Source organism: Lytechinus variegatus, chromosome 18 (assembly GCF_018143015.1).
Source record: "Lytechinus variegatus isolate NC3 chromosome 18, Lvar_3.0, whole genome shotgun sequence".
NCBI classification, from domain to species: domain Eukaryota; kingdom Metazoa; phylum Echinodermata; class Echinoidea; order Temnopleuroida; family Toxopneustidae; genus Lytechinus; species Lytechinus variegatus.
In genome coordinates this window covers 537286-560963 of record NC_054757.1, presented here as the reverse complement: position 1 = coordinate 560963, position 23678 = coordinate 537286, and the positions used below count along the sequence as shown (strand labels likewise).

The window sequence follows — 23678 nt, the reverse complement described above, 5'->3', positions numbered from 1 at the left end:
CTTCTATTCGTAACACTCATAATACGGCCTTGAACAAGAGACTAGATACTTATGGAATTTCATAAATTATTACGAGCGAGCGGAGCGAGCTAACCGACATTTTAGCGTTTTCCGTCATTTTGGTTTTCATATTGGTAAAACATATTTTGTAAGAAAACGTATGTCTTTGTCTTGCTTGGTTCACTTGTATTCATAAGTATACATCATGATAATCATGTATGGCCTTGTTAATGGCGATATATCATGTCGGCGACATGCGGAACTAAAAGATATAATAAAATGGAGCGAGCGAAGCGAGCGGAAATTTTTTCTGTGTTTTTCGTCGGAAACATGAGATTCTGTTCATTATTGCTGTCATATACATTACTGGGTAGGGGAACTGTCCGTAACCAGACCAAGGAGTTATCACGCTCTTGCCCGATAACTCCTTGACCAGACCGACCTCTGGGGAGACAAGCAAAAAAAAAAAAAAAAAAAAAAAAAAAAAAACGAAAGGGGGGGGGGGGGGTTTGAACCCCCGAAACCCCCCCTTGCGTACGCGCCTGCCCGTTTCTTCCAATTCATCAATGTTGGGGTCTTTGTGAATGGATAGAATGTCAAAAAAAAATTCAATGTGATCTGCAATCAAACCATTAAACCATCATGGGGTAAAGAAGATAATAAACTTGGAGGGTAATTGCCATATGGACATACAGTGGTGTAACTACGAGGGGCGTGGGGGCACGTACCCCCCCCCCATGGGGATCGGCTGACCCCCCCAAAAAAAAAAAAAAAAAAAAAAACAGGGAAAAGGAGAAAAGAGGGAGAAAGGAAGAGAAACGTAGTGGGAAAGAAGGAAATGTTCATTATAATTATAATTATATTATAATTATGTTATGTTACATTACACAAGAAACATTTTTATCCTAACTTTACGTCTTCATTGTTCCTGGTGCTCGCATTGTCTGTTTAACGAGATATATAATCATGTTGTACTAAAACCTCCAGTTTTCAAGTCAATATAAACCAATTATATTTCCTAGCACTTGAGTTATCATTGTTTTATTTAGTGACATATGCTTCATTTTCATGACTCCAACAGTGATTACCCCATGTTCAGGTCTTCGTATATATGAAATATTTCTTCTCCGTTCGCATTAGTGGATTGGTGAGATGTCTGCTCTTCATGAATTCCTAAAATCAGTCTTTAAAATGTTCCTTCTTCTGATCTGAATATAAAAAATTTTCAGCTCGCACTTCCCGCTCGAATCATTTGATTAATGAAATGCGTATGGTACTAGTTAATTCCTACAAAGAAACCTTAGAATACCCCACTTCAGGTCTGAATTATATAAATTTTCAGCTCGCGCTTCGCGCTCGCAATATGCGTATGATTGCAATGACTACAAAAAGTATTTCATGTTTTCAGATGTAATTCTAATAAAATCAGCAAGCGCTTGGCACTCGCATTCGCATACATTCGTAATTCCGAAGCTTCGTTATTCCAAAGGTTCGTAATTCCGAAGGTTCGTTAGTCCGAAAACGAAATGATTAACGAACCTTATTTCGTTTTCGGACTAACTAACCTTCAGAACAACGAACCTTATTTCGTTTTTTGATTAACGAACCTTCGTAACAACTAACCTTATTTCGTTTTTGGATTAACGAACCTTCGGAACAACGAACCTTATTTCGTTTTCGGACTAACGTACCTTCAGAACAACGAACCTTATTTCGTTTTTGGATTAACGAACCTTCGGAACAACGAACCTTATTTCGTTTTCGGATTAACGAACCTTCGGAACATCGAACCCCATTTCGTTTTCGGATTATCGAACCTTCGGAATAACGCCATAAATGTTTGGATTAACGAACCTTTTTACGCTTTCGGATTAACGAACATCGAGGTATATAGGCAATTTACGTGTTTCGGAATTACGAACCTTCGGAATAAAGAACCTTTGGAATTACGAACCTTCGGAATTACGAAGTGTAACCCTCGCATTAGATGACTATGGTGAGATATGCATACTCTTAATGGATTCCTAAAATATATTCCTTAAAATCTCGCTGTTTGGGGTCAAAATATACGAAAACTTCAGCGCGCGCTTTGCGCTCGCATTATTTGATCAGTGAGATACATATCCGTTTAATGACATTGTCCTTAAAATGTCTCTATTAGGTCAGAATAACTGGTAACTGAGCACGCTCACTCAGTGATTCAAAAATTTTGTTGGTGTGACCCACGATACGCCAATGTGGACATATCAATGACAATTCCTTGCATATCTAAAAACATGATTGCAAAAAAATGCCAAAATATTTCAGTCATACCCCCGGCTTAAAATCCGTGTTGATGGGTGCATCAACAAGTAGGATTTTAGCCAGTGACTTAAACCTTGCTATCGAAATACGAAACTCAAACCTAGGTTTAAATATTGCAGTTTATTACCACACTTAGATCAGGGTAAAGTTAAACCACGCTATCAGAATACGGACCCATACGTTTAATATTTTAACGTCTTCAGAATATATTCCTTTGCAAATCTATACAGAGTAGGATGAAAATCCATGAAAATGACATAGATTTTTTTTTGTTTCGGAAGAGAACTATACGGAACCATTAAACTTTTGCATGTTTTCGGCGCATTTTCGGCGATTTTCAAGCCAACTTGCAACACTTGGACACTTAGTTTAAATTTTAAATCATTATCCAGTTCTCCACAATATCAAAAAATTTTCTGCTCGCGCTTTGTGCTCGCAATATCAATGTAGGCACTAGGAATTCAACGTTTTCATGGCTAACTATAATCAGTCTTTAACCGATGGCCTTTTCCATTGGTTCATTTCTGCTCATGCTTCGTCTATGCAATTATTTAAATGAATACACTTCTTTTTCAGGATAACAAACATTGCCCAGAATGTTCAAATTTTAGAAAAAAATACATAAATTTCCACACAAAAATTAGCTCGCGCTCGCATTATAAAATAAGGATTGTGTATTTATGTTGATTTATAAAAATAAAACTTAACAGTGACTATTAGGACTAGCCCCTTCAAAGAGACCAAAAATCATCTTCGAGCGGCAGATCGGGGGAAAATGGCTGAAAAAAGGATGATTTAAACTCATTTGGTGAATTCATGAGGTCTAAGAGAGGCATAATTCTCTTGACTGCGCTATGAAATGTTTCCATATCATTCAATTACGGCAACTTGGAAGTCCCGTGGAAAAGAATTAAGCGATGAACGGTGAACCTATATCATTTATTTGCATTTTCATAATGCATAGAAACCAAAGTAACTCTATGTAAGATTTGGTGAAATGACATGGATTTCATTTTAACTGTGGAACGTCCTTAACTATGAGCAAAGTTTTGCTTTGAGGATTGAGGTCAAGTCTTTGTCCTACATTTTGTAGTTGGAGGAAATGAATCCACACCCGTTTTATCTCGCATGTTTGTTTAAAGACCAGGGGGAGGAAGTACGATACAAATAACATCATTCTCCACTCTGTCATATTGACCAATGAGATAACACTGCTGGCGTTTGAACGCTAGATGAGCGCGTATGCGCATATTTTTGGCGTTATTTACGCGTAGAAAATAACACAGGAACAAATACAATTGCCAAATTTCGGGCATAAATTGACTGCGTTATGCGCCTATGGTAATGGCGTGAATCACCACCTGCGCTATAGTGAGCCGAGAGTGTCTGGCCGGCCTGGTTAATTACATCAGCTGATATCGAGGTACGGTAAACAAAATGAAAACCCAACAAGTCCAAGATACAGGTAGTGAGTTGAAGTCATCAATGGAGAAAGAAATAAGCGCAGACAACGAACAAGGTGAAGAAAATTGTAAATATAATAAAGGGTAAAATCAAGGACTAGATTCTAGATCTAACGTTCGATCCAGTTGTTGTTACAAATAATTTAAACGTCACCGATTTGACTTTGAGCTATGCTAGCCTAGCAATAACCCAGTCCCAGCCCCAGGGAGCTCCGGCCCGCGCCGGAACTCCCTGGGTTATTGACCTGACCAGAGGCAGAGCTAGGCCTTGGGCTGGCCTAGGCTGCCTGGCTATGCCTATGGTGGTATGACCCAAGTTAATTACCGTTGTTTTTACCCCGTCATTAACAGTGTGAACCTAACGTGTTAACGTTAGATCTAACGTGAACGTACCGGTACCGTATTTTACAAAATCTTTCAGTTAATAATTTTCATATGACGAATTGACAGGTGAATGAATGATATTAGTTATTACGTTAATTAAGCGTAGGCCTACCAAATATTATCTCATTCTATTCTAGATCTAGGGGTAGATCTAGGCCTAGTCTTTATCTTTTTGAAGCCTTCTTTTTTTGTCTTTAGATTAGGGCCTACACTAAAAATATGAATTCAATAGGCCTAGATCTAGGCCCTACTTGTAATCATCTTCTATTTTCGTTCTTTATTAGATGGGGGGTAGGGCCTAGGCCTAGGGTGTCCTTACAGTTTATCTTTTTCAGTTTTTGAAGCCTTCTTTTTTGTCTTTGGATTAGGCCTACACTAAAAATATGAATTAAATACCTACTTGTCCTAATCATTTTCTCTTTTCTTTAGACTCTCTAGATCTAGGCCTAGGCCCTATATAATATTTCCTAACATTTCGTAAGCCTAGGCTACTAAAAATTGATAAAAACTTTTTTGTATTTTTTTCAAATGACTTTCTAAAATTGATCGTCCGGACACACAACAACTGGGTATAATATTTCCTAACATTTTGTTCTGAAAATTGATGAAACTTCGCTTGTAATTTTTTCCAAATTACTTTCTATAATTGATCGTCCGGACGCACAACAACTAGGTACCGTATAGGCCTACTAGTCATAGACTAATCTTGAATTTAAAAAGGCTACATTTTGAGGCCTTTACATGAAATGCCAAAAATTCATTTTTTTCCCACCATTTTGAGTCAATTTTTTGAATGAATAGATCTAAGTTAGGCTAGGCCTAGTCTAGTCTAGATCTATCTGTCTGACGTTAGATCTAACGACTACGTTTTAGTCTATTGCATCTAGACGAGTCTACATTCATAAAGTCTGCATTCATAAAGTTTGTATTCATATCTAGGCCTACTGCCACTGGTCAACTGGACCACTTAAAATTAAATTGGTATTGAATTAGATAAGAAGATCTAGCCTAGATCTAGAGATCTAAGATCTAGATCTACCGTACTGGTCTCAGTCTCATGACAGATTAGACCTAGCTTTGGCAGATTAGGCCTAGACCTAAGAGTTAGATCTAGATCTAGAATGTCTATGCAATTCAAAAGTTTTTGATAATAGGATGCCATTTTTTTTGCCATTTGAAAGGTACCATTAGATCTAGACCGAGTTGATCTAGGCTATGCCTAGATTAGGCTGCCCTAGTTTAAAGCTAGTGTAGGTGGAGGGTCTATCAAAGTTAGGCATAGACCAGTGGTTTTCAAACCACCTTTGTAAATTCAGGCCATGGAGTCTCAATTCACCCAACAGATGGTTATAAAGTTAGGCCTAGGCTTTCGTTAAAACTCTGGAGATATGTTTCCATTTCTTTTCAACAGTTGAAAACAATCCTGCATTGGACATTCCTCATCGTAGCTGGCAATTGGCTATCAGTCAAGATCAAACAGACTCTCAGGGGAATCCCCAACCAACATTAGTTGCTTATCCAAACTCACAGACACAGTCACAGAGGTAAGCAGTCCAAACGGGGGGGGGGGGACGGTGTCGGATTACTTTACAAATGACTAGAACATGTTCTTTTGTGATAAATCTGAGAGATTGCCACTTAATTTCCAAATACAATCTTTAAAGACTGACAAGTTTGTTCTTAATATGAACAAGTACTTGATCAGGGGTAAAGGAAATTTAGTCCTGCTGCTTAAAAACACTCAGAAAATATTTGGTATGTAATTCAGCTGATAGCATGTATCAATTGCTCTTAATGCATAACTGTACAAAGTGCTTAATGAAACTCTCCTCAATATTGCTAATCTTTGGCCATAAGGAAAAGAGAATATTCAGTTTATTGCAATGCAATAAGAAGAAAGAAAGAAGTTAACTTCTTAAACTCTTTTCAGATCTTCAAAAACTTGGGGGGAAAGATCATTTGCTTTTGCATGCCCCACTTTGTGGAATAGCCTTCCTGAAGACATAAAAAAATGTACCTCTGTCGAAACTTTCAAAAATCTTCTAAAAACTTTGCTATTTAACTCTTAGCTCTTTATGCGCCTTGAGCACTCTACAGAGTGGATTTGGCGCTTTACAAGTCTCATTATTATTATTATTATTATGAGATATCAGAAAGCAAAGGTGAGAGGAGGGAGTGGGACGATGGTAATGTGTACCTGTATGTAAAAAAAATAATTTCATAATGAATTTCCTTCATTTATTTCAACAATTTCAATCATTCCATTTAGTATACAGACTCTACCAGCAATTAATTTGAGCTCTTTTGCAATAAGAGCAAGGATGGTTCTTTTTTTTTGGTGGGGGGGGGGGTTGATTCTGAGAAATGTTTACCTTTTGACGGTTACATTCTTTGTCCTGATGTATTTTGTAGGGGGGGGGGGGGCTTTATATGTTGCATTCACTTTTTTGACCAAATATTTGTTTGAACAAATATTTGTTTGAACAGTGCTATAAGAATAAATAAGAATGAACATTCCTTACCTCTGTTCACATCTTCATGAGATTTCAGAGAAACATTTCAACTGGGGGGGGGGGGGGGTGGGCTGGATGGAGTAGGTAATGTTTGTAAATCTTGAAAATGCTGCCAGCACGCACAAAAAAAGAATAACAACTTAACAACACTGACAGAGGGAAAGATGTGTGTGTGTGAGGGGGTAGGCAAAATATTTTCTCCCAGGGGCTTTATCTTAAGGACAGTCACTCGTTATCCCACTTTCTCTTTGCTGCCAAATCTCATCACAGGACTGCTCTACATTCTGCTTTACAGTCATAATGAGGGATTTAAATCATCCCACAAAAGAATACTCTTGTTTATTGTTTTCTTGTCCTTCAATTTCCACTCATTTTGATTTTCATAACATTTTTGTTATGAAAATAACAGTCCTTTCTACAAAGTTTACAGTAAGGTTCTTCTATCATCCAAGCCTGCAAAGGAATTGTTACTTTTTTCTTGTTTTGAAAAGATGAGAGGATTTCATTTTGATGAATTTTGAAATGAATAAAATATTGTTCATGAACTGAAAATGATTGCAAAAAGGGGGACGGTTTGCAAAATCAAAACATTTTTTCTTTCCCAGGAGTTTTCCCTCAAAATATGCATTTTCACTGGTACAACATTGAACCCACTTACTAATAGGTGGGGGGGGGGAACTAATTGCCCTTTTCCCAATGTTTGATTGTGTGCATTATGTTGTGTTCCTCGCAACATTACAAAGAATGAAAGATAAGAAAATTGCATTACAAGATTATGTTCATATCTTCATGAGATTGCAGAAGGGGGAGGAGAAGGGGCTGCATGTGGAGTGATGGTCAACCCATGCTTTTAATAATCCTTATCAAGCACTGGTGTATGGATGGGGGTGAGGGGCACTTGCACCCCCTGCCAATTTTTCATGACCAAGAAAATAAAAAAGAAAAGGAAAGAGAAGGTGAAATATGGTATTATTTTCTGGATGTTATGTTAAAATCTATCACAAATTGGATTTTTGTAATAAAAATTTCAAAATTTCTGCTTGCTTGCTTTGATCACTCATAGTTTTTTTAAATAAATTTCATGCGATATGTCATATCAAGCCCCATTTTTTTGGCCTATTACACCACAGTTATCTAACAATTCACTATATTGATTGAATAAAATTCATGGGTTTGTCAATTTAATTTTACCCGTTTAGTTAGTACAGCTTCTTGACTTGTCCTTCACTGTATTCTGCTGTGTTATTGTATTGTAAAATATCAAGTAGTTAAAAAACATGAAAAGAAAACTACCCTAAAACCCCGAAAAAACTCTTAACTTATATTAACTGTTCCACAGTTTAAGTGAAGTCCATGTCATTTTCATTAGAGATGTAGAGAGTTTTCAAACCATGACCTGGTACTCATTTCAGCTAATCAGCTTCATATAACGTATCATATTGGCAGTTTATAAGTCACAGACACATCAGCTGATACTTACAGCTAACCAAATCAGGGTACTAATGGATAATTTGTTTTTCCTTTCTAATCATCGAAGAGCAAAAACGGAAATCAGCCCTGTGGTTTGGTCTTAAAAAACACAATATTTCTGATTTCAATACTCTGTTTTTGATCTACAAAAACAAAATCACAGCACGTTTTTTCTCGCTGTGATTTCGTTTTTGTGTTTTCAAAGACCGAACCACAGGGCTGATTTCCGTTTTTGCTCTTCGATGATTAGAAAAGAAAAACGAATTACCGGTATCCATTAGAGCCCTGATTTAACCAGTCAACTGTAAGTCATTGTGATGTCAATGAGTATCACATAATAAGTGCAGATAATGATGCACACAAACATAACTAATGAACATCCTTAATTACAAATAATGGAAAATCAATTACGTTCTCAGTTATCAAAAACTATTGCTTTCTTATGATATAAATCTGCATTTCCTTTGACAGGCTACCACAATCTTTTGTGAAGCCACAGACTTGCCTTCAGTCTAGTGATATCTGGCACACCACACCCCTCCCTGGTTCCACCCAGGTTATCCCCCAGATGCCAACTTTCTTGAATTATAACAACAATTCTTCAGCAGATGAAGAAGAATGCACCCATGTTCAGCGCCCCTCTGTGGGTCTTATTCAGCAGGTGGTAGAATGTTTTAAACAGAGCTCCAAGACTGAAATGTTACCTTCACAGGTTTATCTTGAAATGGAGTAAGTACAATTATTGGTATAAGAGAAAGAAATTTAGGTAACTCTTTATTATAGATCTCATTTTTTTTCTTCATTTATACAACTAACTGAATTGTTTAGAACATTGTTATATTTCCAGATGCTAGTAGGAATGTGGATGTTACAGATAGATTGGTTTCATTGTAATCACTTAATGAAATGTATTTTCTATCTCATTCAAGTACAACATTTATTTTAGTTTATGAATAGTCAGATATGAGGGTATGTACTGTGACATATTAAATCATGTTACCTTTAAGAAATTGTTAAATTCGTAAAAGTATCCAGATTAATTAATTTCAAAGAAGAGAATATTTTTTTTTACTTTTTTGCAGAAGTTTCTGCATTCATATTCATAAATTCATACAGTAACAATGATATAAATGAAACCATATTTTGTGTCACAAATCGAAAAGTTCATGAGACATAGACATAAGGGTAATAAAGTATATTTTTCACACATGTCTTATGTCACAGAAGCAGTCCATTTGTTCCAGCTTTATTTTCCCTCGATCTACTTTTCTCTCTTCTGACAATATACTTCCTGTGAAAATATCCTTCAAATGCATTGATCTTTAATCTAACTAACCGTATGTTAAATTCATTATCATGCATGTTCATTAATAATTTATTTGCTTACTTTTTGCCATATCGTAAGGAAGGACGAAAGGAAAAATTCAATTAAAAAAGCAAAAACAGCAAAATAATGGAATTGTTAAGAACATGGGATTGGGGAACTCTTCTACAATATTCACAATTTTTTTCCCCTTTTCAATACCATAATTCCAGTGATTAGAATTTTCAGCACTCAATGCTTGTAGGTTATCCTTAATCTATCCCGCTGCTAGGGACATCAATCTTATGTTTCGAATGGGGGGGGAGGGCCAAAACGAAAAAAACAAACAAATATTTTGCTGATCACTCTGCACACCAAATTATGATAATGAATTTTGCTTACTTTTGGGGTGCGGAGCGCACCCCAAAAATACAATTTTGTGTGTTTGATGATTAATATCTCTATGTCAAGTTTAATGTATGAAAAGTGCTTTCATGCTTTTCATTTTTTTATTTTTTAGATTTCAAAATTATTGGGGGCAAATAGATATGCTTACACCCCCCCCTGTATTTTCATGGGTTGATCGCCCCATGCCTCCTCCACAATCGATCGAGTCCTCTGTCTCCTATGATTTTGTATCTATGCTGTCTGAAATGATCCATTCTTAAAGGACAAGTCCACCCCCAACAAAAAGTTGATTTGAATAAAAAGAGAAAAATCCAACAAGCATAACACTGAAAATTTCATCAAAATCAGATGTAAAATAAAAAAGTTATGACATTTTAAAGTTTTGCTTAATTTCCCATAATAGTTATATGCACATCCTGGTCGGTATGCAAATGAGGGAACTGATGACATTCACGCACTCACTTTTTCTTTTGTATTTTATTGTAAGAAATATGAAATATTCTATTTTTCTCCTCATTGTCCTGTGAAACAAGTTTTATTTCTCACTGAACATGTGGAATTACCATTGTGTTTAACATTATATGGTTCAGTCGAGGTGGTCCTTATTGTCAAATCTGTAAAAATTGAAATATTGTATCATTCAAACAATAAAAAACAAAAGAAATAGTGAGTGAGGGACATCATCGATTCTCTCATTTGCATATGACTAAATTGTGCATATAACTATTTTGTGGAAAATTAGCGAAACTTTAAAATGTCATAACTCTTATTTTATGTCCGATTTTGATGAAATTTTTTAGCATTATGGTTGTCTGATTTTTCTCTTTTGATTCAAATCAGCATTTTAATGAGGTGGACTTGACCTTTAATTGTCACAATCATCCCTTCCCACTCTGTATCTAGCTCTAACTTTTATTCAGCTGCTTGTGCTTTTCATAAAAAAAATGATGTCACAATGCAGGCTTTGTGTCAGCGTGCGTGCACTCATTTTTTTTACCTTAAAATTCTGCATGATTTTTTTCTGTAACAGCGCATTTGATTGGAGTAAATAGATGCAGAGTGGGAGGAGCTGAAGATGGCACAAAATGAGATGACACGCAGATAAAACCGTTTTTAGAATACTGAGTTAGGAATGTTCAGGGCGTGTTAAATCAAAGAGTTTACTTGATATTTAACACCAAACTTAACACGATGTTCAGAATATCACCCCAGAGGCTACATGATTTATGTACCTACATGTAACTCTCATAACCAAATATCTGGGGTAGTCCTTGTAGGAGAGTATGTCCTAGGACCTTCGTGTATATGTTTTGAAATGTTTTTAATATAAAATGACATTTTGATATCCTTTGCAGGAAAGTATTTCCTTATTACAAACATATCATTGGACAGAAGAGAAAGAGTTGGAAGGTGAGTTTGATCACTTTGTTTTTAGGGCTTTAGGGATGAAACATTTGATTACACTGACAATTTCATATCTATTCAACCATTATTTTTAAATGAGCAAAAGACATGACTTAAAGACACTTTAAGACAACTAGTTAAAAGTCTGTGCCATGTCTTTTTTGGAGGAATTTTGTGAGAAAGGTGTTATTATTTTAACTACAGCTTTCCTGCCTTAATGTGTTCTTTTTTATGCATTGTGATGATTGATTGTGAATTGCTGATTGCAAGATTCCTTCAGGAAAGACAATGTGACTATGTCATGAGAAAATCATCAATAATAATAATTGGGCAGAGAAATTAACTAAGATTTGGCATGACTACTAAATGTACGTTAATGGGAGAATCCCTTTTTAGGGATTTGATGAGGGTATGAATTTTGTTGACTTGGTTTTCAGCAGCAGACCTTGTAACACATAGGTTTGCAAGAGACAGCATATGTAAAAGACTTCAGATTGATTTTTATTCACTAGTTTGAACAAACATGCATGTATCTATGATCTTGATTTGACATTTTCATTAATCACCAACCTCTGTGTTACATAGCTAAGATCATGGTGAGACAACCAGGCCCTAAATTGATTCTAATGTACAGATTAGCTTATCTATATTAAAGCCTATGCAGCCCCATATCTTTCTATATGAACAAAGTTTATTTGCATAAAAATAAACTATTAATTTCTTTCATGTTCCACACCTGAGCTATCATATATCCTTATTTGAATCTTATCATGTGTGGGGCCTTGTGGCACATAGGCATTTAATATTTAATGATTACATTGGTCTAAATATATATATTTATAAGGTGTGAATATGAAAAGTAATTTGGGCCTTCTGGCTCATTAACAAATCTTTGCAATTGATCACACATGACGAAAACCTCCATTTGAGAACACCATACCCCAATTTCCCTCAATCAATTCTCTTCTCCAAGTACGCCAAACCCACTGCCCCAAGCAAGCAATAATATTTAAGTATCAAAACACCTGTTTCTTGACCTCGGTCTGAAGATAACACAACAGCCCCGAGTGTGGTCCCTGCCATGCATGCTGTCATTTTATTTACTTTCCTTTCGAGGTCGATTTTCTTCGTTCGAAATTGAAAATGGACTAACATTGCATTTCTTAATACAATATGCCTTTGAAAACGTGATTAAATATCAAATACAATAATTTCATTCCGAAGGTCCTACTACAGGCAGAGAAGTCTTACGTAATAGCACAGCTGCTGTTTATCATTTTGTCCTGGGCTCAGCGCTCATTTACTGGCCTGTGGAGGTGAAATTGAGACAACAGGGATTACCTGGCCAAAAAAGGATTTATCAGGGCTTGGAAATGTTATTGAGATTTTCAAATGAAAATTGGGGTCTAGAACCGCAGTTTGCAATCTGAACTGCAGTCTTTCTCCAAACGGGGGTTTGATGTAATGCATAATGGCAATCACTTAAAACAGATTACATAAATACATTTTTAATTATTTCACATTTAAGTGTTCATAATCGTTGCTTAAAATTTGCAATTAACTGCATTTTGCCAGGGCCTTGATAATGACATCTAATATTTTTTAGTGAGACTTGGTATCCCTAGGTAAACTGCAGATGTTCTGCAGATATTCTTATTAACATAAGATTATCATCAATATACAAAGTATATTTCAATATACGTTATTAGAGATTCAATCAACAAACTGTGAAAATATGTGGTTGTGTTTTTGTTCGAGGGATAACAACTGCTTTTAAGTCTTTATAGAACTTCAGTTAAATGCGTTAATTTCTAGATTATCTAGAAGGAAAATATTGAATATATTATATTGTCTTTGTAAACACCACAATTAAATTTCAATATATCATGAGATTCATTTAGCTAGTTGTGAAAGTGTACACTAAATCTGGCTCTATGTGAATCTTTCTTTTTTTATACTGGAGATGCGAAATGTCTGCAGATATTGTTAAAGAAGTGACTACCATTAGTATACTTCACATATTTCATCACATATTGCGAGACTCTAATATGTGGATGTATTTTGTGGATTTTTTTTATTTATTATTGCTGTGTAGCTAGAATGTGAAGGTGCATACGAGAATGTAGTTTATTCACCGTGAGCTGATATCAATTGGAAGGCTCGATTTGTCATTTTATTTTATCTTGTTTTTGGGCGCCTCAAGTGAAAAATTAGACTAAATCGATAAAATAGGGACGGGAAAACAAATGTTTATGTAATCAACTTCCTGATTGCTGCAATTCACTATATGAGTGAGTTTAGGGATACCTCATTGCTTTGTTTCCGGGAAATATTAACTGTGCCTATGGCGGTTTACTGGACCGTACCTTTATACATGTTTCTTGCTATCTCGGTTGCCATGTGACGTGACGGGGTGTTCCATTGTTATTAATCGGTGAATAAACTCATCACGTTGTCCATGCATTACCCGTTGCCAGGTCAGGGCAGTTTTTATAATCATTTGATCGTCCAGACATTTATTGACAAGTGAAATTTTCCCTTCCTTGCATCCACCAGCTTTTGCTGAATCAACATGTATGCAGCCATTATGTGTATAGGCCCTATGCAACCATGCATTATGTGACTATACCACGTATATCCATTGTGGCACCACCCTTTGGTTGTACATGACATTATGTGCTAATTTATCATCATTTTCACGAACTATCCTTCTTTCAGAGGTCATGAACCAATTTTGAGAAACTTGTGTTTAATTTCTAGCTTTTAGAATTTACTTTATTATTTTGAATACCAACACAAGTGATCGATCATGAAAAATAAAAGACTCTGAAATTTAACGAGATATTTAACAATTTGCATCTCATTAGAAATTAACAAATTAAAATTTTTCTTTGATTCTGGATTGACTCAGACCTCTGAGACACTTCGTGATGCCGATAACCAATTATATCAATATATATAAATGTATATTTTATCGATAGGATCGAAACCTTTATTTTGTATCCTTATTATTACAGTGCCACTGATATTTCGTGTTTAAAAGGTTCCTTCATATACAAATCATGGCTGAGACACTCAGAAATAAGAGTGTTCGTTACATTTCGATTATGAATATTCATCAGATTCCGGTTGTAGGATTTGAATTCTCCAATCATCAACTCCATCATCATTGTCATCATTGTCATCATTTTCATCATCCTCATCATTATCACCATCATCATCATAATCACCAACAGCAAATTCTATTTCACATTCATTCATTTTTAGTTTTTTTAAACTTCATCCTCTCTTCATCTCATCACCATCTTGCTGTCACGACACAGAAAATTTACACACAAATCACATGTCATACCAATAATCTTAAGTTTTTGGTAATATTAAATATTCCTCCTGAGTAATGACATGGAAATTTTTTCTATTTTCAATACAAACAATATATCATCTGATAATAACTATTACTCAACCGAAGATTTTACTTCTAGATTTAGAGACATGGAACATAAATTCAGTTTGCTTCATATTAATGCTCGAAGTTTGAACAAAAATTTTGAGTCATTGGAATCATTACTTTTCACTTTAAACAATTTCAAATTTTCCATTATTGGTGTCACGGAAACATGGCTTCACAATACTTCACCTAACATATTCAGTTTGCAAAACCATAATCTCATTAGGCGTGACCGGGAAGAACAAAGAGGAGGAGGTGTAGCATTTTACATCAGTGAACATTTACAATTCAAAGTAAGGAAAGAAATATCATTAAAACAGAGTGAAACTTTATTCATAGAAATCACGAAGCCAAAAAGCAAAAATATAATTATTGGATTGATTTATAGACCCCCTCATGATAAAGTAAATTTATTTTGTGAAGACCTTGAAACATGCCTTCATACTATTAGAAAAGAACAGAAACAAATATATTTAATGGGAGATTTTAACATCAACCTGTTATCCCAAAATAATGAACACGATTTATTCCTACACACAATGCATTCATTTGGCTATTATCCCATATAAACAAACCGACCAGAATTGATAACCATTCATCAACACTTATCGACAACATTTTTTCAAATATATTAAACAGAGATATTACCAGCGGATTGTTAATATCTGATATATCGGATCATTTGCCGGTTTTTTATTTTGCGATAATGATATTCCAAAAGAAAATATACTCAAATCGACAATGTATAGAAATGAATCTCAAAATAACATTGAATCGTTTAAAAGGGATCTTGCAATTGAAGAATGGTTGGATGTATTTCATGAGTCTAATCCAAACATTGCTTACACAAATTTTAACAATAAATTGCAGACATTTTACGAGAAAAATTTTCCCCTGATATCACAGGTCAAAAGAAAGAAGGCAAAAATGCCATGGATTTCTAAAGCAATTTTAAGATCCATACGTACCCGAAATAAACTTTACAAGGCATTTTTAAAGAACCCTTCTATTCAAAACAAAAATAAATACAAAACTTATAGAAATAGACTAACCAATACAATTCGAGCTTCTCGCAAATTATATTATTCCGAGAAGCTTTACAAAGTCAAATCAAACATGAAAGCAACATGGGAGATTATAAATGATTTGATTGGCAAGAAACCCAAAACATTACCCAAAGATAATTTCACAGCTCATAATCTTGCAATAAATTCAGAAGATGTAGCTGATACCTTTAATTCTTTTTTGTTAACTTAGGACCCTCCTTGGCAAACAAACTTGACAGAACTGATGAAAATTTGGAAAATTTCTTCCCACACCCATTAACTCTTCTTTATTCTTTAACCCAACAAATGTTCAGGAATTAATTGAAATAACAAAAAATCTAAAATCAAGTAAATCACAGGGAATTGATAGAATTAGTACTTCCCTTCTTAAGCAGATCATACACTATATTGCCTCTCCTTTGTGTCATATTTTCAATCTCTCAATTAGCACTGGAATATGTCCTGATTTCCTAAAAATTGCAAAGTAAATCCTGTTTTTAAAAAAGACAATCCGCATGAAATAACAAATTACAGGCCTATTTCTATTCTTCCCAGCATTTCCAAAATATTAGAGAAGATTATCTACAATAGACTTTATAAGTTTCTAGATACTTTTCATTTTCTAAATTCTAACCAATATGGATTCAGGAAAGGACATTCGACTGATCAGGCGTTAATACAAATATATGATAAAATTACAAATGCAATGGCAAATAAAGAACATATAATAGGTGTATTCATGGACTTAAGCAAAGCCTTTGACACTCTTGACCACCAGATATTACTTAAAAAACTTGAAAATTAGGGAATTCGCGGAATTACACTATCTTGGTTTAAGAGTTATTTGTCCAATAGAAAACAATATGTAATTCACAATAATATTTCTTCTGATTTTCAGTTAATACAATGCGGAGTTCCACAAGGATCAATCCTAGGCCCCTTGCTCTTTTTAATATATATTAATGATTTGACTTCTGTAACACCTTTATTATCATATGTATTATTTGCAGATGACACCAACATTTTTTGTTCACATAATAGCTTAGAAACTTTAGTAGATATAATTAACCGTGAGTTACCAAAACTATCTTTGTGGTTTAAGTGTAATAAGCTTTCACTCAATATAGACAAAACAAACTTTATATATTTCAAGCATACACACTTACATGGTAACGAATTTCCTTATAATATAAACATAGACAATATTCCTCTCAAAAGGAAAAGAGAAACAAAGTTTTTAGGTGTCACAATAGATGAAAATTTAAATTGGAATGAACATGTACGTTGTATAACTACTAGTATTTCTAGAAACGTTGGTATACTTTACAAAATGAAGAATATAATTCCACATACAACTCTTGTCATACTATACAATTCATTAATATTGCCTTATATATCGTATTGCAACATAGTTTGGGCAACATGTGCAAAAACTAAAATTAATACAATATACTTATTACAGAAAAAAGCAATTCGAATCGTACTGATTCCCAATATTTATCACACAAATCCATTATTCCATAAACTAAAGACTCTAACAGTATTTGACATAAATACTCTTCAAAGCTTAACTACTTATGTATAAGTACGTAAATAACATGCTCCCACCTTCATTCCACAATTTTTATACTCTGAATACATCTATTCATTCATACCCTACCCGTAACTCTTCAAATTTCCATTTAATTAACCCCAAATTGCTTATTGCGCAGAGATCATAAGACACCATGGTCCAGATTTATGGAACTCTCTACCAGAGCCTGTTAAACAATGTTCGTCTCTTCACTCATTTAAGGCAAACGTTAAATCTATGTTATTATCAGAATACTTGAAGTAAAATTCTGTGTCGTATCCTTTTTATCGTGAATTTATCCTCCTTCGTTTTAGTCATGACCCAATATCTCATCTTGACCATCATCATCTCCATGGCCTTCATCATCATCATCATCATCAACATCATCATCATATCACCATCACCCTCAGCTATTTGAAAGAATATGCCCATTCTGCTTTATCAATGTTAAAAATGTATTAATTCAATTAGTATAAGTTTGGGATTGTCATTTTTTTCAAGCAATCTGCTTATGATGACAATCCTTCTCCTGCAAATTGTGAACATCATATAGTTAATCATTTTTGTCTGGAATTAAATTTAGTAATCTTTATTTACAATTTATGCCAAAAATGCTAACATATTATGTTTATTATGTTATGAAAAATGTATTATACAAATGTTATGGATGCAGAAGAAAACAATAAATCAAATCAAATCAAATCAAGTCCCTAGGTAAACTGGACTGTTCATACTAAATAATAGACTTATTTTTATCTGTTCCAGAGTTCTGTACGTCATGCCTTGACCACACCACGCTTTAAATCACGTAAGATCAACCAAGAGGAAAAACCAACAACCAAGAGAGGGTGTCTCTGGTCTCTGAATGAAGACTATGATGAAAATGCTCCAGTCCCCAAAGCCCCTAGATGTCGTAGAACACCAAACCCTCTCAGGGTCACTCGCCGCAAACAGCGCTTTCTTGGGAACACCCGAACAGACTATGTACCACCACCACTCTACCACGTGAACAGGACCGCTCCAACATTTTTCCAGTCACAACATGTTGCCCAACGATATCCTTATATTGAGTTAGCAGACACAACACCAATGCAGTCGACTTTCTCTCCCGGTCCCACTGGCCCCATTCACACTGGTGGAGGTAACATGTACTATCAGCCGTATCGTGCTCCTACAGTAGGCTATGTCATAGCTGGTCAGAAGATGGCAATGCCTCAGACCATGCAACCTGTTAATATGGGACAGTGGAATGTATCTGGATTCTCAGCTTGTAATCAGCAGCAGTTTATACCAAATAATGCAGGTATGATGTAACATCTTTCAACATATAAACTAATGTAATTTTAATTCAACTTATGTGGGATATTGTTCAAATCTTTAAAATCATCAAAACGTCCAAGAGGCGATATTGACAAATTTGCCCTTGCCCAACGATCTGTACCTGAATGGAATAAACTCCTTCTTCAAATAGTTAATGCAGTTTTGCTTGACAGCTTCCAAAAGCTTCTGCAAAATGATGTTGAAAATATCCCTCCTACTCATAATGTGCATCCAAGTTTAATTTCATCTTCGAGATAGGCTGCAGAGCCCTTTGAAGATTACAACAGATGATGAAAACTTGACAACCTCCTTTAAACCTTAAAACAATATGCATTGGGACTGATTCAGCCCCTAATATCACATTTTGTGAAAAAAATTACAAGATAAGTTTTTCATGAGTATTCTACTGCATAATGTGATGTCAAATGACAATATAGCAATTCAATTTTATATGTGAAATTCAATTCATTTGAATAAATGATGGAAACAGTACCTTTTATTGATTATTTATCATTAATGAATCTTAATTTAATACTTTTTTTACAGCTTACTTTGGAGGGAACAGTGCAGTGATTCAGGGTAATCAACAAGGTAGGACCATTAAGCCTTATATGTACTTCAGAATTATTTGATAATCTCAAAATATTTTGTATGATAATTGCAGAATAGTTGTCAATCAATGGCCAATCATGATTTATATTAAAAATTGATAAGGTCAATACCAAACTTTTCAGTGCATTGTGTATTCTACTGCATACTAATGGCCACTAAACAGCCTTTGTTGAAATGGGGTTTTTTTTTAACAAAAGCAACACTTGTACCCAAAAGGTGTATGTAATTTGAAAATATGAAAGAATATCCCTGATTGGTTCCTGGTTAGTGTTTTGAACAACATACTCGTGCAATAATGTTTTTCATTGGTCATTGCTATTTAACAGTTGATTGTAACCTTTGCTTTTCTTGGCAATTTGAATACTGACAAATTACTTTTGATACTTAGTGGGGAATGTATTTGAATAATCAGAATAAAGTCAAATATTCATATTTCATGCTATTATGCCTCTAAAATTTTGTTTGCAATTGTTGTGAATTAAGATAACATGATAAATATACCCCAAAACTTTTAGCAAAGGGCCTTTGTGGCAATAATGACAAAATTGTATGATGTGACCAAGAAGGAAATTATTTTGAACTATAAATGTTCATGTAATTTTATGTCCATATATGTGTAATGATGAGTAGTATCATATTTAATATCATTAATGGTTATAGTTTTGAGATAAAGAAGATTTATCAAGTAACAAGGATTCTCATGATACACAATTTGTTTGGGTATTAGTATTATTTCCTAAACTCTACACCTGCCAAACAGAACAAATCCTTGCCTTAATTAGAATGATCGCTTTACAACTATTTCCTGTTAGTAAATGTTCTTTGAACGATTGAAAATATTATTTAAAGGGCTAGAATTCGCTGTACTGAAATAACTTTTTCTTGTGTAGGTATGACCCAAGCTTTTGGCCCTACTGCAGTGCCAAATGGTCTCCATGCTAATCAGAATAACAACACTGCCACAGTTCAAGGACAACAACAGTCTTCAAGCCAACCTACCCCTGTATCTATTCGAATGGCAGACAATAGTCAAACTCAAGATATCTCCATGTCTGATGTGATTCAAACCAATGAAGAAATAGCAGAACAAAACCAAGGTTAGGAAGATGTGTTAAGCAGCATTCACATATGATGGATGTTTTACTCACTTGTTTGAAAGTTGTTTTTGTATTCAAGTAAAAGTAGGCCCCAAAATACATATGTAGTCCATGGCCCTGCCTTATTACAGAACTTATTACACATATGATTATGGTACCTTAGTCTTAACTGTATAACTACATTTACCTTAGAAAGCTTGATTATGATTTGTTGCTGTTACTAAAATTGGCATAAATCCATGCGGTAAACGTATTGTTCGGGGGGGGGGGTATCTCTGTTAATTGGCTCAATTCATTCCCTTTCACTTATAGTATGAAGTCACAGTGTTTATCCAATGGTAACTAACATGAATGGCAAGTTAAATAATAGTATGCAACACTTAGAAATATTGTATTAAACATTTTATAGATGTTGCATTTTATTTATCATTATAAAATTAAATCTCCTGCGAAAAGAAGTTTGAAGGGGGTACGGTCTAGCGCATCAAACTTCCTCAGTTTCTAACCAATTCTCATGAAACTTGGAACACATTGGTGTTGGGGTGAAGATGTGCAAGACAAATTTTTGAATGTGTCAAAAATTGTGTTGCCATGGTAACAGTAAATAAGGTAAAAATGTTGCAGTTCAAACTACTTCCTCAGTTTTTAACCAAATTTCATTAAATTTGGCACACACATTGGTATTGATGTAAAGATGTTGCCATGAAAACAGTATGTTATGTGTAAAAAAAATAGGCAAAAATCTTGAAGTTCAAACTACTACATCAGTTCCTTACCAATTCTCATGATATTTTGCTCACACATAGGTCTTGGGGTAAAGATGGGCAGGACTTCCATGTGTTGGAAACTGTTGCCATGGCAACAGCTAAGGCGAAGGTATTAATTACCTTAGAATGATAGTTCTAATTATGATTATAATTGTGAGTTATTTATGAAAATGGCCCAAACTGCTACAGTCATGTTTTTCATGAATTGTGAAAATTCTTTTTTTTTTCTTGAAGAATTCAACAGCAACCAGAGTGAGAGCCAAGTCCATGATGAAATTAAGAAAGAATTGAGAAGCTTGGTCTATGAATCACTAGACATCTGCAACTCAGAAGGTCAAAGGTCAAATCAGGATTGTGAGGAAGTTGCAGTATCTGCACAGACAGGTCAAGAGGTCAGCACACAGGTACTTGATACATTATGCATTCTTAAATTTGTCATCTAGGGTCAATCAACAGCAGTCCAACTTGGGCAAGGTCTAGACCATAAAAAGATAGACCTAAACCCAGCAAATGCTTTGTGAGATGATATCTTCAAGATCCGATTGCAATAACCTACAATTACCTGAAACTGCGACCTGCTTTGTTGCAGTAGTATCACAGACCGAATATCATACATCATTTCTGCCAATCAGATTTGTCCTAGACGATAACTTCATGGCCAATTTGCTGGGAGATGTAGCATGCTGCAGGGCTGTATGCAGGGTGATTTGCTCCACTTGGATCTTTAATGCAATCATGTTGCATATGATAGTGTACGCTGGGCTTAAAACATCCACGACTTTTCTTGGTCTCCATTTTTTGTTCTAGTCCAAAGACTTATCCAATATAAAAGAACGTAATGGCCTGAATTCACATTTTTTTTAAAACCATCGCTGAACCCATGGTTTATGCAGATTTCTAGTATAAATTACACTTGTGTAGTAAATTACACAGTAGTGTATAGCAAAAGAATTCCAATACTAATGCGTGGTTTATCACAGTGCGCCAAATGGACACCTGTTGCTGTGGTTATCCACGCTATTTTATTCATGAGTCCACTCTTCAAACAGTGGACTATAAAATAGTATACTTAACCATGGCAACAGGTGTCAATTTGGTGCACTGTGACAAAAGCATTGAAATTTTTTAATATATGCGGTAAGTAAGTGCAATTTATACAAGAAATCTTTATAAACCATGCATGCGTTCAGCTGATGGTTTTTAAAAACCACCTGTGTGAATTCGGGCGATATAGTGTTTATTTCTTTATGTGTACCATAACTCAAACCTTTGCAAAATTAGATCATCACATCAAAGGCATACACAACTGTGCCTGGTCTCCATTTTTAGTCCAAAGACTTCTCAACTAGATCAAAACTTATTGGAATGTGCATGTTCATCTCTTTACAGGTACTTCAAGTCAACAGAAGTCCAACCTGGACCAAGTCTAGACCACCACACCATGCCCAAGGAGGCTTTCACAACTATGCCTGGTCTCCCTTATCACACCAGTCCCAAACCTACCAAGGACCTATAGTAATGACATCTCAGACTAGAGGAGACAAGCCACAGAACCTGGACAAGGATCAAGATAATGGAGAGAATACAGAACTAATCGAAGCTAGGATCATCAAAGATATTGATGGCCAGGTAGTAGTACATGCTTCCATCTCAAATGAAAGTCTTGATCAAGAGTAGATCTGTTTTAGAAGATCTTTTCAGTCCTACAAATTTATGGTTGACCTTGATTATATATGGTTATGTGATGCACATCAGATAACCATAACATCAAGGGGGGTAGCGGCCTCTGATTATTGGGGAGTACCGGTATTTAGTAAGCCTTAAATACCCTTCTGGTAAAGGAGGGTTCCCTGCTAAAAGCGGGGCTCCTGGCTGGAAGCCGGGAAAACATTGCTATGTATAAAACATTGCTCTGTACTGCAAGTAATATAATTTTTCATTTTAATTGCAAGTAAGATAATTTTTAATTCAAGGTGCCAGATTTATATTGTATTACATGAATACATAGTGTTAATATGTATCATTCTTCTCAGTTTGGTCTGATATTGGATTTAGATCAATAGAGATAGTGTGCATGTTTTGCCTATTGCAGCCAATAAATATTTCTTACAGTAAGTAAATGACTTATGATATGACGTATGATATCAGGTGAATGTTTCATTAACAGATGTTGATTCATACGTTATACAGCCTTTGCTTTGAAGATGAGCTGCTTGCATGTTTCAGAAAGGGATCATGAAAAGAAAGGAATGAAATTCAGAAACTAAAATTTAATAACAGGTATACAGGGGGGGGGGGGCTGCACAAAGATTGAAGAGGCTATTTCAATATCATCTGAATCCCTGATGATGCAAGACAATAGGTAACAGTCTTCATAACAAATGAATGGCTTATTAGCTTTTCCCTAACTAAAGCACACTGACATATCTGGTTGGTGCAGGAACGCCCTAGTACCACACTTCTGCGCACCTCACCAGAGCAAAAACGCCCTTATGTGTGCTACTAAGGGCTTATCTTCGCGCATGCACTTTTAATGAGTGTTTCTAAGTGCTTTGAAAAGGAATAA

At 35.1% G+C, this 23678-nt stretch overlaps 1 protein-coding gene across 1 annotated transcript; it reads left to right on the top strand.

The window, feature by feature from the left end:
• Positions 1-3741: 3741 nt before the first annotated feature.
• On the top strand, positions 3742-22796 carry LOC121432132. Its single transcript, XM_041629988.1, has 9 exons — positions 3742-3823; positions 5563-5695; positions 8606-8863; positions 11201-11255; positions 18082-18619; positions 19183-19227; positions 20139-20345; positions 21347-21516; positions 22502-22796. The coding sequence occupies exons 1-9, from the start codon at positions 3742-3744 to the stop codon at positions 22787-22789; spliced, it is 1776 nt and encodes a 591-aa protein (XP_041485922.1). The 3' UTR covers positions 22790-22796.
• Positions 22797-23678: the final 882 nt, after the last annotated feature.

Coding starts and splice junctions, on each gene's coding strand:
- LOC121432132 (XM_041629988.1), top strand. CDS start 3,742: ATGAAAACCCAACAAGTCCAAGATACAGGTAGTGAGTTGAAGTCATCA. Junction 8,864..11,200: donor CAGGTTTATCTTGAAATGGA/GTAAGTACAATT, acceptor TATCCTTTGCAG/GAAAGTATTTCCTTATTACA. Junction 20,346..21,346: donor AATAGCAGAACAAAACCAAG/GTTAGGAAGATG, acceptor TTTTTCTTGAAG/AATTCAACAGCAACCAGAGT.